Source organism: Schistocerca piceifrons, chromosome 2 (assembly GCF_021461385.2).
Source record: "Schistocerca piceifrons isolate TAMUIC-IGC-003096 chromosome 2, iqSchPice1.1, whole genome shotgun sequence".
Classification (NCBI taxonomy): Eukaryota; Metazoa; Arthropoda; class Insecta; order Orthoptera; family Acrididae; genus Schistocerca; species Schistocerca piceifrons.
Window position 1 is genome coordinate 577145162 of NC_060139.1, and position 16988 is coordinate 577162149.

The 16988-nt window shown below is 39.2% G+C and overlaps 1 protein-coding gene across 1 annotated transcript in view; it reads left to right on the plus strand.

Moving 5' to 3' along the window:
- Positions 1-16988, plus strand: part of LOC124777774 (serine-protein kinase ATM-like) — a 470606-nt gene that overhangs the window by 427023 nt on the left and 26595 nt on the right. The window contains exons 42-43 of the mRNA XM_047253284.1: positions 3812-3957; positions 4376-4482. Coding sequence (XP_047109240.1) covers positions 3812-3957; positions 4376-4482 — 253 coding nt within the window. The remainder of the gene's footprint in view (positions 1-3811; positions 3958-4375; positions 4483-16988) is intronic.

The window sequence follows — 16988 nt, forward strand, 5'->3', positions numbered from 1 at the left end:
AAAGAGGTTTTAGGTAGGGTAGCAGGTGATTGGCATGAAATGAAGTGCTCCATCATACCGAGACCCTGGGCATGCGGGATATTTGTGTATAAGGAAGTGGCATCAATGGTTACAAGGATGGTTTCTGGGGGTAACAGATTGGGTAAGGATTCCAGGCGTTCGAAAAAGGGGTTGGTGTCTTTGATGAAGTTGGGAGACTGCATGTAATGGGTTGAAGGTGTTGATCTATGTAGGCAGAGATACGTTCTGTGGGGGCTTGGTAACCAGCTACAATGGGGCGGCCGGGATGATTGGGTTTGTGAATTTTAGGAAGTAGGTAGAAGGTAGGGGGGCGGGGTGTCGGTGGGGTCAGGAGGTTGATGGAGTCAGGTGAAAGGTTTTGTAGGGGGCCTAAGGTTCTGAGGATACCTTGAAGCTCCGCCTGGACATCAGGAATGGGATTACCTTGGCAAACTTTGTATGTAGCGTTGTCTGAAAACTGACGAAGTCCCTCAGCTACATATTCCCGACGATCAAGCACCACGGTCGTGGAACCCTTGTCAGCCGGAAGAATGACGATGGATCGGTCAGCCTTTAGGTATGGGTAGCCTGGGCTTCAGCTGTGGTGATGTTGGGAGTAGGATTAAGGTTTTCAAGAAGGATTGAGAAGCAAGGCTGGAAGTGAGAAATTCCTGGAAGGTTTGGAGAGGGTGATTTTGAGGAAGAGGAGGTGGGTCCCGCTGTGACGGAGGACGGAACTGTTCCAGGCAGGGTTCAGTTTGGATAGTGTATTGGGGAGTTGGATCATTAGGAGTAGGATTAGGACAGTGTTTGTTGGTAATGAGGATCACCCTGTGGCTAAATATGCCTTGGTGCACGGCCAGCACATCTTGGCACAATGTTACACCGTCCGGGTTATCTGGATACTTACCACTGACACCAACCTATCAGAACTCCGGAGATGGGAACTTGCCTTTCAATATATCCTGTCTTCCCGCTGCCCACCAGGCCTCAACCTCCGCTAATTTCAAGTTGCCGCCCCTCGTACATCACTTGTCACTCAACATCTTTGCCTCTGTACTTCCACCTCGACTAACATCTCTGCCCAAACTCTTTGCCTTTACATATCTCTGCTTGTGTCTGTGTATGTGCGGATGGATATGTGTGTGTGTGCGAGTGTATACCTGTCCCTTTTCCCCCTAAGGTAAGTCTTTCCGCTCCCGGGATTGGAATGACTCGTTATCCTCTCCCTTAAAACCCACATCCTTTCGTCCTTCCCTCTCCTTCCCTCTCTCCTGATGAAGCAACCGTGGGTTGCGAAAGCTTGAAATTTGTGTGTGTGTTTTTTATTGTCTCCTATCAACATACCAACGCTTTCGTTTGGTAAGTTACAGCTTCTTGAATTTTTTATGAACTAAAGGTATAAATATTGATAATATATTGTAATCATAGATGGAAAATTTTTGAGATAGTTGGCTTATATTTATAGATGGGTAGAAGTTTATGATGGGTCGTCTGTGGTGTAGCCTTGAAGTGTATGTCAGAAGCAGTCATTGGAAATTATGATATCAGAATAGCTGATTTGTATAGCTAATTATATACCAGTGTTTGTGTTCTGATATTGAGAAAAATATTAAATGTTTACCACAACAGCCACCTTAACATAATAGGTGCTAGAGTGCAGCCAAACAGTATTTTCAGAGAAAAGCATTTAGGTTGCATGGGAAAATACATACAAATACATAATAAATAATAAAACACTCCATTTTCATTTTGTGCTTTCGTCGCATCTTAGCATTTCTGCTATTAATAAGTGTACTGCCCTGGATCCAAGAAAACAGAAAAAAATGGCAATGAAACTATTAGCTTCCAAGTTGATGTAGAGCTCCCGATAACTACATATTACTCTTGTCACCACAGTCAAGAATGATCTTTGGCTTCGCCAACGTACAACCAAATTGGCACCTCCCAACCTAACATACACAGTAGAGCTATGACACAGATTAGCTTGAACAACATAAAGTCCACTTTTGAGATGAAATCATTAACAGTATTTCAACATAGATAATTTAAAAGTGCTGTATAAATCAGTAAATGAAACACTTGTAAGTTGCAAAAGCAAAAAAATGAAAAGGCCACCCACACAACACAAGTAATTCATATCATCTTCTCACCGTAACCAAGATGTATTTGAAATGGAGTCATTAATAACATTTCAGTGAAAAATGTGGCATACATGTTGATACCAAGTGACAGACATGCCTGTATGTGCAAAAGGAGAAGATGAAGGAAAGATCATATACAAAATTTGAGCAGTTCATACATCAGCAGCATAAACATGTATTTAGTTAACAGCTGTTCATTGGCTATAGCATGTTATCATCTTATTGGCTGGCCCAACTTGACGTTGAGACATAGTGCCAACATCTGCTCTACTGTAAGCAAACACAGCAGGTGTGGATGGCCCTTTGTAAAGTTTAGCTGTATTGATTTTGTTGTTGAATAAAAAATGGTAGCTCCCACAATAAATGTGCCACTACTCTTCATAAGTTCGCACAATGGCTGATATCTACTGCCAGCACACCTGAAAATCTTCTGTTATATTCAGCAACTGCAGCTGTGCCTTTGAGAAGAAACTGTCACAGACTTCAGTATGTTTCTGAGCAATCTGTCACTTGTTTTGTACATTTTGTTTGATGTGGACTGCAAATTTACATGTAGATTGTCATTTCCAAATTAATGGCTGACATTATGAAACATAGGTTGGTCTACTGTGTAGCTAACAGTTATTCAGTTGAGAATGTGGCAGTCAGATATGCAGTATGACAATGCAGGGTATGGGCAGCAGAGTTGCACTACCTTACCTTTACTGAGACAAAAATAACAGAAACAAGGATAGTTTTATGCATAGCCTTTATCTTCTTGCAAGCTGCTTTTATTTTTAGGATATGTGATTTGTTTGTAGTGTTGTTTCTTCAGTCTCATAGCTATATTTCCAGATTCAATTTTTCCTTTCTTTTGTGTGCCTGTCCTAAGTTTTCATTTTCTCTGCACGTGTAGCCATTAAACATTCTATAATTGCTTTTGCATCGGCAGCTAGTATATAAACTTTCTCTTTTTTAATTTTGCATATTAACAGCATAGTTTTTGTTTTTAGTCAAGCAGTTCCAGTTGAATACTTTAGTGTCATTAGTCTTCATTTATGTTAATTGTACTTTCAGGCTGCCAGCAGTCAAACAGCCAACCCATGAGAAAACACCGAGAAAGTTTTACACGTGTGATCCATACATGCAGCATTTCAGTGAGCCAAACTCGATATATAAATAAAACCTCACACCATGAAAAACTAGTTTTGTGTAACTGAAATCACATCTGAAAGAAATAATTCAGTTTTTGTCAGCATTGCCAAAGCTCCATACTCTCCACAACCCATTATTTGACTTCTCTGTAATCTATAAATACTACTACACCTCTCAAGTGCTGCTTATCAAGAACCAAGGGCAGGAATTCTTTGGGAAGCTCTGTAACGTAGCAGCAGCTATATACAAGGAAATATTTGTCAGAATTCTCAAAAGCCGCTAAAAATTACCTTCACAATCTGCCTACTCTACAAGACACTTCAATGATATAGTCACATCGTACCCACAATCAAATCCAAATTTCAAGAACTTCCATAAATAATAAGTACTAAATAACAAATATTTGCTGGTGGTGGGTTTGAACAGCTGACCCACAGCACACCAGCCATTGACACTAGCCGCTATTCCATAAGGCTTGCAACATAACTTGCTGCAATATCATCAGAATCAACAATATTTGTTTATCTTTTCAGGATGTGGCCTCAGAATCCAATGAGAAAAAGCTGGAGGTATATAAGGAAATTTGTAAGTCATTTCGCCCAGTGCTACATAAATTTTTTCTGGAATATTTTCCAGCACCAAGCATATGGTTTGAACGAAGACTTGCATATATCCACAGGTTTGTGAAGTTGATTTACAGGCAATTACTTGCTGTTCTCATCTCTTCCCCCCTCCTTCTACTGTTCCCCTCCTCTAGACCACCCCGACTTCCCCTGCCACTCTGCCCCCATCTACCATTCAATATCACTTCATTAAATGATTTGTAATACACACTATGCTGGGATGTGGGATTTTTACTGTGACTGAGGTTACCTGTGGCAGTGTCCTTCACATTATACTGCAAATAAATTGCAAATATATTATTAACTTTGAAACCATAGTGATATTATTCTTTGATGATCCTAATCATAAGTTATCTCCCCCTTTTTTTCATTTCTTATTATTCCTCTTTGATAATTTATTGAGCAGAAGGGAATAACATGTCTATTAACTGTTCTAATAAAAATGTACCATAATAAATACTGCTTCCTTTTCAGTGTTGCCACATCATCCATGATAGGTTATATTTTGGGTTTAGGAGACAGACATGTAAACAACATACTGATTGACAAGCAGACAGCAGAGGTGATACATATTGATTTTGGTATGTATAACAGTATAATCATTAACGTACATTACATTATAGTGTAAGAATATTGAATGAGAATGTAAACGTCACAGGCAATCCTGAAATGGTATAAGTGTTAAATGTAACTGTGTGTTCAGTCTCCACAGTACAGATGGTGGTGCTACCCATTCTTGCAGTGTTATACGTTCTGTATTTATTTTTTCTTCTAACTAAGGCTCACATGATGATTGTTTCAATTCCTTCTCATTTGCTCTTTTCATTTCCACCAGTAATGTTTCATCTGTTCACCAGTTTCTCTGAAAATATCAGGCTGCTTTTCTGTATTGTTTGATATTGTTTCTGTATTTTAATGTATTTCACCATTGCTTCTTAATTTCCATGTTTCTTTGCCTCTTATTGGACCTAAAATTTTCCTCATGGTTCTTTGTTCTGATATTTCTAGTTCATGTAATTTATAATTGAATACTAGGCATTCACTTGTGTAGAGGCATTTTGTTTTCACTTCCATGTCGTAATGCATTATTTTTCATTTCTTCATAAGTGATTATTATTATAAATATTTTTTGTTACTTCATATGCCCTCTTTCCATTTAGTATATCTTTCCATTTATAGTAGCTTTTTGTAACATTTTCTTGAATTTTCTCCCATAGAAATTTTAATTTCTTTATCTTTTCTGTTGGACTGTAGATTAGACTGGACGTATTTTTGTCACAGAGAATCCTCTAAGAAGTAACACATGTCAGAGAACAAAAATACACAATAGATATTTACAAGGAAAAAAAGATATGCCAATGCCCTTGTGGAATAAATAAGTAAATTAGAAAACTTAAACATATTTTCGTTTGAAAGGTGATAACTAACTTGTCACAAAACATGTAAATGTTCAATATACTGAGGTGCATGTGGTAATTATTAGGCTGCACCATCAAATAGAAAAATCATTTTACAACACTTGTTTACAGTGATCACATGAATGCACTGAATTTGTACAGAAGCCAAATTGTACACAATACTCACAGTATAATAAACTATGCTTCTTTAGTAGTTAAACTTTTTATGGCTGCTGCAAGGTATTGAAAATGTATGTTCTCGAGTAATTGACACTTTTCTGGACCAAAGTAAGTGGTATTAAATCTTTGTGATGATTATTCTTGTTTCTAGTATTCATTCCAGAAACTGAGTTGTTGGTTTGAAAAACAGATATATTACTAATGACAACTTTCATTAAGGAATAAATACAGGGTGTTTAAAAAAGTACTTCATATTTTGAGAGGTGGTAGTATGTCCAGTAAACATCGGCTATAAAGTGCACACATTAAGAGAGATGAGTGCTTCTTCATCTTCCGGTAGTGTAAAAACTATATCTTCTACAGGATAGCTGCTTATAACTCTTATGATATCCATTTTAGCAGCCATGTTTACTGCACATTTTTTCTTGTGTTAGTCCATATTTTGAGTATGGCCAACATATTTTTGAACAACCAGTATATTGTGTAGCAGGAGTTAGTGTTGCCAGTTCCTCCGCCTGATGTTTTTGAGCTCACACCACAAATAGTTCATATTACACATTTTTGGATGTGGGAAGCATTAGCTTGGACTGATGAGTTACCCCAAAAATTTATCCCATGTAACTTTATGTAATGAAAGTATATATAGCCTTAATGTTTGAGGCATATGATTGGGGGCTCTTACAAGTTCAAAATTTTCAAAGTTTAGTGACAACGAATTGGCCAGGAACTGTATATTAATATCCATGAAAATTTCATTAACCGATCTCTCTGAGTCTCTACTTCATTTGCTATTTATTGCAATATTAGAATTATTAGAAAGATGCACCAGAATAGCTGCTTATAATAATTAATTTTTGTTAACAAGAGACTGTTTTGGCATTTATTTCCATTGTCAGGTATGTCAGAGTTTTGTGATATCCATATTAAGTCATTAGTGAACTGTCTTGTAACTGTCAATATTTCGATTAGATGGTGGTCTTCAGTCCTGAGACTGGTTTGATGCAGCTCTCCACGCTACTCTATCCTGTGCAAGCTTCTTCATCTCCCAGTACCTACTGCAGCCTACATCCTTCTGAATCTGCTTAGTGTATTCATCTCTTGGTCTCCCTCTACGATTTTTACCCTCCACGCTGCCCTCCAATACTAAATTAGTGATCCCTTGATGCCTTGGAACATGTCCTAGCAACCGATCCTTTCTTCTAGTCAAGTTGTGCCACAAACTCATCTTCTCCCCAATCCTATTCAGTACCTCCTCATTAGTTATGTGATCTACCCATCTAATCTTCAGCATTCTTCTGTAGCACCACATTCCGAAAGCTTCTATTCTCTTCTTGTCCAAACTAGTTATCGTCCATGTTTCACTTCCATACATGGCTACACTCCATACAAATACTTTCAGAAATGACTTCCTGACACTTAAATCTATACTCGATGTTAACAAATTTCTCTTCTTCAGAAACACTTTCCTTGCCATAGCCAGTCTACATTTTATATCCTCTCTACTTCGACCATCATCAGTTATTTTGCTCCCCAAGTGGCAAAACTCCTTTACTACTTTAAGTGTCTCATTTTCTAATCTAATTCCTTCAGCATCACCCGACTTAATTCGACTACATTCCATTATCCTCGTTTTGCTTTTGTTGATGTTCATCTTATATCCTCCTTTCAAGACACTGTCCATTCCGTTCAACTGCTCTTCCAAGTCCTTTGCTGTCTCTGACAGAATTACAATGTCATTGACGAACCTCAAAGTTTTTATTTCTTCTCCATGGATTTTAATACCTACTCCAAATTTTTCTTTTGTTTCCTTTACTGCTTGCTCAATATACAGTTTGAACAACATCAGGGGGAGGCTACAACCCTGTCTCACTCCCTTCCCAACCACTGCTTCCCTTTCATGTCCCTCGACTCCTATAACTGCCATCTGGTTTCTGTACAAACTGTAAATAGCCCTTTGCTCCCTGTATTTTACCCCTGCCACCTTCAGAATTTGAAAGAGAGTATTCCAGTCAACATTGTCAAAAGCTTTATCTAAGTCTACAAATGCTAGAAACGTAGGTTTGCCTTTTCTTAATCTAGCTTCTATAATAAGTCGTAGGGTCAGTATTGCCTCACTGATCTCCCCCGAGGTCAGCTTCTACTAGTTTTTCCATTCGTCTGTAAAGAATTCGCGTTAGTATTTTGCAGCCGTGACTTATTAAACTGATAGTTCGGTAATTTTCACATCTGTCAATGCCTGCTTTCTTTGGGACTGGAATTATTATATTCTTCTTGAAGTCTGAAGGTATTTCCCCTGTCTCATACATTTTGCTCACCAGATGGTATGAGTTTTGTCAGGACTGGCTCTCCCGAGGCTGTCAGTAGTTCTGATGGAATGTTGTCTACTCCCGGGGCCTTGTTTCGACTTAGGTCTTTCAGTGCTCTATCAAACTCTTCACGCAGTATCATATCTCCCATTTCATCTTCATCTACATCCTCTTCCATTTCTATAACATTGCCCTCAAGTACATCGCCCTTGCATAGACCCTCTATATACTCCTTCCACCTTTCTGCTTTCCCTTCTTTGCTTAGAACTGGGTTTCCATCTCAGCTCTTGATATTCATACAAGTCGTTCTCTTTTCTCCAAAGGTCTCTTTAATTTTCCTGTAGGCATTATCTATCTTACCCCTAGTGAGATAAGCCTCTACATCCTTACATTTGTCCTCTAGCCATGCCTGCTTAGCCATTTTGCACTTCCTGTCGATCTCATTTTTGAGACGTTTGTATTCCTTTTTGCCTGCCTCATTTACTGCATTTTTATATTTTCTCCTTTGATCAATTAAATTCAATATTTCTTCTGTCACCCAAGGATTTCTACTAGCCCTCGTCTTTTTACCTACTTGATCCTCTGCTGCCTTTACTACTTCATCCCTCAAAGCTACCCAGTCTTCTTCTACTGTATTTCTTCCCCCCATTCTTGTCAATTGATCCCGTATGCTCTCCCTGAAACTCTGTACAACCTCTGTTTTAGTCAGTTGATCCGGGTCCCATCTCCTTAAATTCCCATCTTTTTGCACTTTCTTCAGTTTTAATCTACAGTTCATAACCAATAGATTGTGGTCAGAGTCCACATCTGCCCCTGGAAATGTCTTACAATTTAAAACCTGGTTCCTAAATCTCTGTCTTACCATTATATAATCTATCTGATACCTTTTAGTATTTCCAGGCTTCTTCCATGTATACAACTTTCTTTTATGATTCTTGAACCAAGTGTTAGCTATGATTAAGTTGTGCTCTGTGCAAAATTCCACCAGACAGCTTCCTCTTTCACTTCTTACCCCCAGTCCATATTCACCTACTACGTTTCCTTCTCTCCCTTTTCCTACTACCGAATTCCAGTCACCGATGAGTATTAAATTTTCGTCTCCCTTCACTATCTGAATAATTTCTTTTATTTCATCATACATTTCTTCAATTTCTTCATCATCTGCAGAGCTAGTTGGCATATAGACTTGTACTACTGTCGTAGGCGTGGGCTTCGTGTCTATCTTGGCCACAACAATGCTTTCGCTGTGCTGTTTGTAGTAGCTTACCCGCATTCCTATTGTTTTATTCATTATTAAACCTACTCCTGCATTACCCCTATTTGATTTTGTATTTATAACCCTGTATTCACCTGACTATTCTTACTATATCCAACTTTAACCTATCCATTTCCCTTTTTAAATTTTCTAACCTACCTGCCCAATTAAGGGATCTGACATTCCACGCTCCGATCCGTAGAACGCCAGTTTTCTTTCTCCTGATAACGACGTCGTCCTGAGTAGTCCCCGCCCGGAGATCCTAATGGGGGACTATTTTACCTCTGGAATATTTTACCCAAGAGTACGCCATCATCATTTATCCATACAGTAAAGCTGCATGCCCTAGGGAAAAAATTACGGCTGTAGTTTCCCCTTGCTTTCAGCCGTTCGCAGTACCAGCACAGCAAGGCCGTTTTGGTTAGTGTTACAAGGCCAGATCAGTCAATCATCCAGACTGTTGCCCCAGCAACTATTGAAAAGGCTGCTGCCCCTCTTCAGGAACCATACGTTTGTCTGGCCTCTCAACAGATACCCCTCCGTAGTGGTTGCACCTACGGTACGGCTATCTGTATCGCTAAGGCATGCATGCCTCCCCACCAACGGCAAGGTCTATGGTTCATGGGGGGAGGTATTAGATGGTAAGTGGCATAAATATAGTGAAAATAACACTTTATTTATGGTTTAATAGTTGTTTGGTAGTTCTGCTCTTACGATGTTATATGTTCACAAAGATATCTTTGTAAACATATAACTTCATAAGAACAGAACTGTCAAACTACTGTCAGATCATAATTAACGTATTATTTTCAATATATTTACGCCATTTACGATCTAATCAAAACACCAATAGTTATAAGACAGTTCGCTAATGACTTAATACGGATGTCGCGAAACTCTTTATGTACCTGACAATGGTAATAAATGCCAAAACAGTCTATATTAATAAATATAATTATTATAAGCAGTTACTCTGGTACATCTTTCTAATAATCATGTCATTATCTGACACCCATTATGCTGCTGAACCTGAAGAAGAAAAATTATTGCAATGTTTGTATCACCTTCTAATAAAACAAACTTGGCACCTGGTAATGTTACTGATGATAGGTCATTGATATATGTAAGAATTAGTTCTCAGTTCGATAATGCCTGATAGTTTAATACACATCTCTTTCATGTGGTAGACACCCTTTGGTTCCTGCCAGTGGCATACAATTTGAACCATTTTTGAAACATTTCCTGTTGCACCATGATATTCTAATTTATTTAAAAACCTGCCTGGATAGTCGTGGATGTCAAAGCACTGCTCCCAGGACAGGGAGGTGCACCAGTCCCGGATTGAATCTGCCGATAAGTGTCAGTCTGGGGACCAGCCTGGATGTGGTTTTGAGACACTTTCCACGTCCCACTAGGTGGAATACTGGGCTGATAACCAAATTTAATCTTAGTTATGTGATTCACAAACATTTAGAAGACTTTTGTCCACTTTTATGTAAACAACACTGCACAAAGACAGCTGGGGGTACACACTTTCTGTCCTGTGCGAGGGGACGGTGCATATGTGTGGTGACTGGAATGGCATCCAGCATTTCCTTAAACCTAGCTCTGCCATATCTGTTAATAATCACGCCAACCCTGCGCCAATGCAGGACAAAGACACAAGAAAAAGTTTGTGATTAAAGGATATTGTGATTAACACGTTGATAGCCTGTGCGGGTCACAAAATGTACCAGTAACCTGTAATTTATTGAATGATGACCTAAGGACATTCTCTCTCTATCTGTAGAGCCTTCTCAGTGTCAGAACCCTTCTGAAATCCAAGCTGTGAGTTTGGCAATGTATCATTTGCTGTAATATATTTAAGAAACCAATTGTATATTAACTTTTCTTCATGTGTGTGTAACAGTCGATGGCTTCTATGTGTTAACTTGGAAATTTCCTGCCAGTCTGTCCTATGTAGTAGCCAGACAAGTTTTACATGTGATTTTGTATATTCCTGAGTCTGAGAATTTATCTTTTTCATTGTTTAAGGTGTGTATTAATTTCTGTTATTTGTGTAGAAAGTTACTTTCATTTGATATGACTTGTTTAGGTTTGCTATTTGTTGAGAAAATTTACCTACATAAGTTGTGCTGACCATACATTTGATTGTATTATTGGTTCCATTTAAAGAGCCAGGAATTTCTTTCTTTTTTGCTGTTTTTTTCTGTCATTGAGCTCGGGATGTCATTAGCCACTGATATTTGCTTAAAGATGTCTAATTCATTCTCTATATTCTCGCTATTCTATGGAATTTATCTATGTCCTCGTTGTCTATGGAATTTTGTTTGCTTGGTGTTCCATCGTTTTGTATGCAGCTTTCTTGTGTACATCTGGGAGACATGATGTAGCAGAAATTGTGTTGTTGGAAGTTGTCTTTTTTTCTGTATACCTTGAAATTATGCCACTTGTGATTTTCTGTGCATAATCTAGAAAAAATAATGTTTCTTTTTTTTTTAGTTTATTTTCTTGTGTAAATTAGTAAACAAATTTTGTCGTTGGTGCCACCTTTGACTAAAATGAAGGTATCATCTACATATCTTTTGTAGCACACTGTTTGTTAAGCAGGGTTCCTAGCTGCTGAATATTTTCTGTTATGGGTGGTTTATGAAAATATCTGCTAGTGTACCTTATACAGACGAGCACATGGCTATCCCATCTGGTTGTTAATAAACATTACCATTGAATGCAAAAAAGTAATTGTCCTTTAGGATTAGTTCAGTTTGATAGTTTCAGCTTTTGAATACTTTTTGTGCTTTTAGTAAATTGGCCATTGTTACTGCAACGGCTTCTTTGAGTACATGTTTTTGATGCCTAGTGATATAAAATGAGCACCATCTAGAATGTGTATTTCTTTTATTTCAGTGACTAGTGTGATACTCTTTTGTAAAGTATATGTTTTTTCATATGTGAAATACTTTTTTAGGGACTGATTGACTTTGTGAGATACTCTGTATGCAGTGATCTTTGTACTGTTAACTATAGGTCTCAGTCGACATCCTTGCTTGTGTTCTTTAAGTCATGGTCTTAATATGGGGGCTTCACGGTTCATACAGGTGCTGTATTACTTTTCATATTCTGTCAATAAGAAATGAGTTTTGAAAGTTGTTTCTGCACAAATTACAGCAGAAATTAACACACACCATATTCAATATAAAAGATAAATTCTCAGACTCAGGAATATACAAAATCACATGTAAAATTTGCTCGAGGTTCCATATAGGACAGATTCGCAGGAAATTTCAAAGTAAGTACACCAAACATGTCAACTATTACACACATAGCTAATTCATAAACTCAGCAGTAACAACACACATAAGAGACACCCATTCAAAAATATAGGAGAAAATCTTAAGATAATCTACCACTTCCAGAAATCACAAACAGTGGACTTAACCGAGAAACTGGAATTTTATGCACACCACAAAAAGCAAGAGAGAAAAAATTCTCAATTAACTATAGCACCTATGCCTGGATTTCAGGCAGGATCCGCCATTTTGTTTGAAGCTGAGATGCCATTCCAATACAGTTGGAGACTCTGTGCAAAGCAGTTCGAGTTTAGGGGGAATGCCAAGTGGGTTGAAATATGAATGGGAATTTGGACTGAGGAGGGAGGTAGTCTGTGCAGTTGAGCAAAGCTACTGTGCCAGGGTGATGTAGTTGTTAGAGCATGAGCCTTTTGAGCAGAAGACCTACGTTAGAATCCCAGCTTTGTTACAAATTTTCATTCATCGCTTCAGTCTGCATATATACATCATAGATGTTTGGGACTTGAAAAGGCCTCTGCAACCATATAGTTTGATTCTATCAGTAGCATATAAAAGACATCCCAAAATTTATGTTGTCTGATTTTCAGTTTGCGGTACAATCTCAGAATTACAACTACAGTGCCAGAGAGACAAAATTGCACAGGAAAACAACACAAAAAATATTAATGTAAACAAAGGCATTTGAAAATGAGAATAAATTCTCGAAACACACATTGAGCTAAGCATGAAAATATATGTAACTCGTGCAGTTTTTCGTTTTTTAAAACATAAATTCCTCAGTTGAAGGCTTTCCAAAACATTGATTATGATGAATTAAATTAATTTAAATTAATTTTTACTTGGAATGAAGAGCTGTTTATTGATCAGTTACTTATTTCTAAATTAGGTTCCCCATGGCATGTACCTCAGATAAATATTCATTTTTCCTCCTCCACAAATTTTTGTTTGTTGAAGAGATTGTAATAAGGAGCTAGGTACAAAAATCATTGCCACCACTCACAAATATTCATGCTTTATTGTGTTACGCTAGTCATTTAAGTCCCAAAGCATCCATCATCAGATGTAATTTGCTTTGTGCATTCTTTGTTTTCCATTAAGCAACATAACGTAATATGGTAGCTTTTTCCTGTTATGAGAAGATTGTATGTTAAATTTAAACATTGCAAATTGCAGAAAAAGAAAGGAGGAAAATCTTAGAAACTTCGTACAGAAATTGGGAAGAACTTCCTTCATATTATATTATTGTGTTGTGTTGAAAGTTGCACTTAACTTTGGCGCAGGGAAAAATATATCTAAAAACAAAGATGATGAGATTTACCAAACAAAAATGCTGGCGGGTCGATAGACACACAAACACACACACAAAATTCAAGCTTTCGCAACCAACGGTTGCTTCATCAGGAAAGAGGGAAGGAGAGGGAAAGACGAAAGGATGTGGGTTTTAAGGGAGAGGGTAAGGAGTCATTCCAATCCCAGGAGCGGAAAGACTTACCTTAGGGGGAAAAAAGGACAGGTATACACTCGCACACACGCACATATCCATCCGCACATACACAGACACAAGCAGACATTTGTAAAGGCCTTTACAAATGACTGCTTGTGTCTGTGTATGTGCGGATGGATATGTGCGAGTGTATACCTGTCCTTTTTTCCCCCTAGGTAAGTATTTCCGCTCCCGGGATTGGAATGACTCCTTACCCTCTCCCTTAAAACCCACATCCTTTCGTCTTTCCCTCTCCTTCCCTCTTTCCTGATGAAGCAACCATTGGTTGCGAAAGCTGGAATCTTGTGTGTTTGTTTGTGTGTCTATCGACCCGCCAGCGTTTTTGTTTTTTCCTTCCCTCTTTCCTGATGAAGCAACCGTTGGTGGCGAAAGCTTGAATTTTGTGTGTATGTTTGTGTTTGTTTGTTTGTGTGTCTATCGACCTGCCAGCACTTTCGTATGGTAAGTCACATATCAAATTATCGTATTTTGTACACAATATACATATATATATATAAAAACACAGATGATGTGACTTACGGAACGAAAGTGCTGGCAGGTCGATAGACACACAAACATACACACAAAATTGAAGCTTTCGCAACAAACTGTTGCCTCATCAGGAAAGAGGGAAGGAGAGGGAAAGACGAAAGGATGTGGGTTTTAAGCACATCCTTTCATCTTTCCCTCTCCTTCCCTCTTTCCTGATGAAGCAACCGTTGGTGGCGAAAGCTTGAATTTTGTGTGTATGTTTGTGTTTGTTTGTGTGTCTATCAATCTGCCAGCGCTTTCGTGTGGTAAGTCACATATGAAATTATCGTATTTTATACACAACTCTCTCAAAATGCACTTGTCCAAACTTTATCTGTATTGACCCACTTAGGTTTCACATCCGCAATCCGGGCGTGCAGTTGTATGGCACACCACAGAAGTTGGAAAATGCTAGCTCTGGCATAAGATACCTCTCCCAGGTGCTAGCATAGCCTCTCCACAGTGCAGTCATATACTGACATTCAGGCAATGTTTATTGGACTGGTAGTGCAGCACTCCGTGGCAAATGTCTTTTTGTACCAGTATTCTAGAAGTAATAAAGTGTTTTGTCTGTTTTTGTATTCTTGTAGCCAGAACATAATGACGATGAATGGGTCATTTTTCAACTGTTTTGTTGTACAGTTGCTTTGCACATCTTGTTGTGACATGGAATTCTGTTTCTAATGTTGGTGCTATAACAGATGGAACTTCTTACAGTCATGCCAATGGCTGTGCTAGTATTGCTTTCTCACCCTTTGTCTCCAGCTATCTTTCCTCCTCTCTTCCCACCATTTGACAAGGTATTGGAAGATTAGGAAGCTCATGAATGCCACCTGCAGCAACATTTCCTTGCCTTCCACATTATGGATGCGGAGGTATGTCATGCACAGTTTTTGTCATGTATTTCTCCCACCTTATATCAGGTGTTGCTGCAGCTGGCCATGTTGCAGAAATCTTCCTTGTTATCATTTGACAATTTATACTCATTGTTGTCTTCCTATTGTCACTGCCACATGCACGAAATGACCATTAGGATTGAATTCTACCTTTACAATAAGCAGCCCCATCAGTTTCATTGTGACTGGGCCACAACCCTCCACAGCCTTAGCCACAAGTGCCACACAGCCAACTCAAAAGGATCATATACAGGCATCAGGGTTCGCAATGTCATCATCTGCTCCACCCCAGATATGGTGGTCTGGTAGCGGAGCTTCCAGTTACAAAATCACTCCCTCAAAGTGGTTTTGCCCATTGCCCAATCGTATGAAGTGTCACACACTGCTGGTCAGCAGCCGGAAGCATACTGCAAAGTCCTGGCGGTAAAGGGTGGCCCAGCTACACCCACTGCTTCGAGGGAGGGTGACTTGGTGGTGCAAACCACATGATCTGACGGCTTCCACACAGCTCATAAACAGTTTCCCAGCTGCCGCTCCCTGTTACCATCACTTGTATCTTCTTGCTCGCGGCAAGATAGATCAATGTATCCCCAGCTCTGCGCCATCTGTCACAAGTGTCATAAAAAAGTCCACATTGCGATAGTCTGCCATTCAGCTGCACAGAACACAGCATCCGAGAACATGGATATGGATATCAAGGAAGTGTCATCGTCAGGGCCAGTTCTCAATCAGGATCCCAACAAGCTTTTTATCATGATTTTTGTTCTCTTCCAACAGCTGCACCTGCAGGTAGACACCAGCACAGCAGTTTCCTTGCTTAATTCCCAAACATATTCAGACCTCAGCGCTCTACCACTGTTGCTGGTAAACAGGTGCCTATAGGGATATGGTAAACAGCAAATCCCCTTTCTTGACCAATTCACAACTGACTGACCTGTAGATCAGTGACTCAACCTATTACCTTTATTGTCATCCACAGTGCTAGTTCAGAAAAATTTTTCGGGTTCAATGCATTTCAGGTGTTTGGCTTTTCAGTCACGGACATCAACCAGTTGTTATCTGCTGAAGCCCCCTATCAATCCTTGGAATTTCTGTGCTCAGAATTTCAGGTGTCTTTGTGCAAGGCCTAGGGTGCACCACAGACACTGAATCACGCATTATCTTGAAGCAGTCAGCTTGTCCTAGATTCTTTCATGCTAGGTGGATTCCTATAACCTTATACGTCCAAGTTAAGATGGAGCTGGACTGGCTCTCATCTCTCACGGTCGAGGTTCCCACTTCCTGTTGTGAATGGGCCACACCCCTTGTCTCCATGAGGAAACCCTCTGGTAAATTACGACTTTGTGACAATTTTAAGGTCGCCATGACTTCATAATCCGTGATTGACACATTCCCATTGCCTTCCAAAGCTTGTCACTAGTTACCCTTGGACGAGGAGTCCAAGCATATCATGGTTCTTAACAAGCCTTTTGGCCTGTATCAGTATCAGCTGTTGATGTTTGCAGTGGCAAGTGTCCCAATAATTTTTCAACACTATCTGGAAAAGGTCACATCCACTGTTCCACTCTGCAACACAGGCCTATGCCAACCAGGTTCTTGAAACAATCTGCAGAAGTCCAAGTTTTTCCAACCATTCGTTGAATATCTGGGCCACACCATGTCACGGCAGGTCATCCAACCACTGGCGAGTTTGATCAGGGCCATTATGGACCTGCCGTATTGATCATT